Below are 2294 nucleotides of genomic sequence, written 5' to 3' on the forward strand. Positions count from 1 at the left end.
TGAGAGACAATCTGTTATTTGAAAGAAAAAGAAAAAAAAAGGGAAACTGATTTCCTACACTAGATATGAAGAAATGTAGCTCTGCTTACCATATTTCTGTACTCTCTATCAAAACAGCCAAGTTTTTTGTCAAAAATTATTTAAAAAAAAAAAAACCAGCTATTTTTTCAGGGCAGCCTTAGTTGAAATCTTTCTTTTACACACGGATCCTCACAAAAGCCGAGGTGCGGCCAGCTACCTTTTTCTATGGAAGTACCATGCCACTTTCCTTCCAGGATTGGTCATACTTCACGCAAGAATTACATTTACCTGGGCTAAAGGTTTTGAACTGGGGTCCAGCTTACTCCTATGGATATCGAATTCTGCACGTTTATGCCAAAACCTCCAAGCATCCAGAAGATTCCTGTAGTTCTCAATCCAGTACTGAACCCTTTCATCCTTAAGTACATCTGACGGAGAACCCTAAAGCAGGCAGGAAAGAAATGTCAGACACGCACTGATGATACACAATACATATTACTCACTTTTTTGCAAAGCGTACTACAAGGTATGAGAAATCATACGGTGTGATTTATCTAGAAAAAGACTAATCTTCTGCTAAACTGCAACATGAGTGTGATAAAAATTTACGTCAGTCTGCCTCTCTAGTTGAAAATACCTGCACTGCCATGTCCTGCTAAAAACTCGTGTCTGTCAGATGAGGGTTTGTGAAATTCTGTCACATTTCAGAGTCTGTATCACTGTTATGATTACATACATAGTTAAACACAGTGCTGGCAATACCTGCAACTGTGTAAGGGCCAAGACATGTCTGTTATTAAAAAAACCAAACCCAATACCTACAGGCAAACAAAAAAACTTCAGCTCAGTTCTCCATCAACATTCTGAAGCAAAAAAATAATGTTTCGAACCTGTCAGGAAGCGCACCAGCCATAAGCTGGGGAATGGGTGTTCCCAGTGCAGTTAGAAAAAAGGACTATTTTTTCTTTTTGTCTGTTTCCCCTACTACCTCCTCAAGCTATCCCAGCCAGAGAGAGTGAAGATACAAGTTTGTTGTTAACACTGAGCACTTTAGATGATTCCACAAAACAGGCATGATAGATATTGTCACTAATTAATACAGAAAATACTTCCTAGTTCACCAGATTCAATACTATACTGCTAAAAAAAATTATCCTTAGTTTTTGTCTATAAAGATTTATATTAGAGTGAAACACTAACCTGTAGCATACAATAACTTGCTGTCTGGACATCTCCAGTTCTGTCAACATAACTTTCCATCAAGTCCACTCCATCTTTTGTCAACCCCGTTAGCAGTATTCCCTCCAAATTCCCAGCATCTTTCATTTCATTCGTCAACTTTTCAATAAACCTGTTCAGCTATTAAAAAAAAAAAAAAAAAAATTAACTTTTGCTCTCTGCTCATCCCTTCCTACCTCATTTATGTTGGTCTGTGTTAGAACTTTCAACAATTGAATAGCTTTATTTAAGGGTGTCTTTTGCTAACGGAATATGCTGCTTTCTGGATGTTATAAAGGAAAAGGTATATGCCTATATCCACTATACTGCAAGAATTCAAGAATCAAAAACTTTAAACCTGCTGATATGAAGTGCAAAGAAGGAGGTTCCGTATTCTTTAAATACTGCAGTGAATTTAAAAGGAAACATTCCTGTTGTAAAACCAAGCCTTAATTCAAGAGAAAGTAAATAGCTGGGAATAAATAATGCATAAGTACAAATACTCTCCAGTAAGACAGTAACATTTAACAAACTAGCATGTCATCAGTATTAAAAAGGAGACAGAAATCAAGACGAAGGTATAAACTGAAGACCAGATTATACCATACCTTATATCCTATTGCCGTGAGAAAAACCACATCACTCACTGCTTCCACTATACACCCCTCCACCCCAGAGATTCTTCTATCTCTAAATAAAACTCATCTTAGCAGTTTGCTTAAGTGTGCAACCACAGACTTACTTGAGCATCATTGAGGAACTTGCAAGCAAATGCCACTCTGTCTCGTACAGCGACGTTATTTTCGTACTTTGGAGAGAAAAATGAGAATGCTACCATCACAGGCAAGCTTTCACTTGTTCAACACATTGTAAAAGTCAGAATATTTGCGCTAAGGTGTAACTAGTACTACAAGTTTGAGAATGGACAAAGACAGCACTGCATGTGAAGAAAGTGAACACGTTATCAGATGAATTGTTTATATTCAGATACAGGGATCAGTGCCAGACTGTGGCTACTGGAAGAACCTATTCTTTGAGTGCACCCTCAGCAAGTT

The 2294-nt window shown here is 37.6% G+C and overlaps 1 protein-coding gene across 1 annotated transcript in view; it reads left to right on the forward strand.

Moving 5' to 3' along the window:
- The window catches only part of RPA3 (replication protein A3, 14kDa), a gene marked incomplete at its 5' end in the record, with an annotated part of 10897 nt that extends 10579 nt beyond the window's left edge, over positions 1-318 (forward strand). The window contains one exon of the mRNA XM_010151420.1: positions 276-318. Within this exon, the coding sequence (XP_010149722.1) occupies positions 276-318 (43 nt within the window). The remainder of the gene's footprint in view (positions 1-275) is intronic.
- Between the last annotated feature and the right edge of the window lie 1976 nt (positions 319-2294).

Source organism: Eurypyga helias, unplaced genomic scaffold (genome assembly GCF_000690775.1).
Source record: "Eurypyga helias isolate BGI_N326 unplaced genomic scaffold, ASM69077v1 scaffold15105, whole genome shotgun sequence".
NCBI classification, from domain to species: Eukaryota; Metazoa; Chordata; class Aves; order Eurypygiformes; family Eurypygidae; genus Eurypyga; species Eurypyga helias.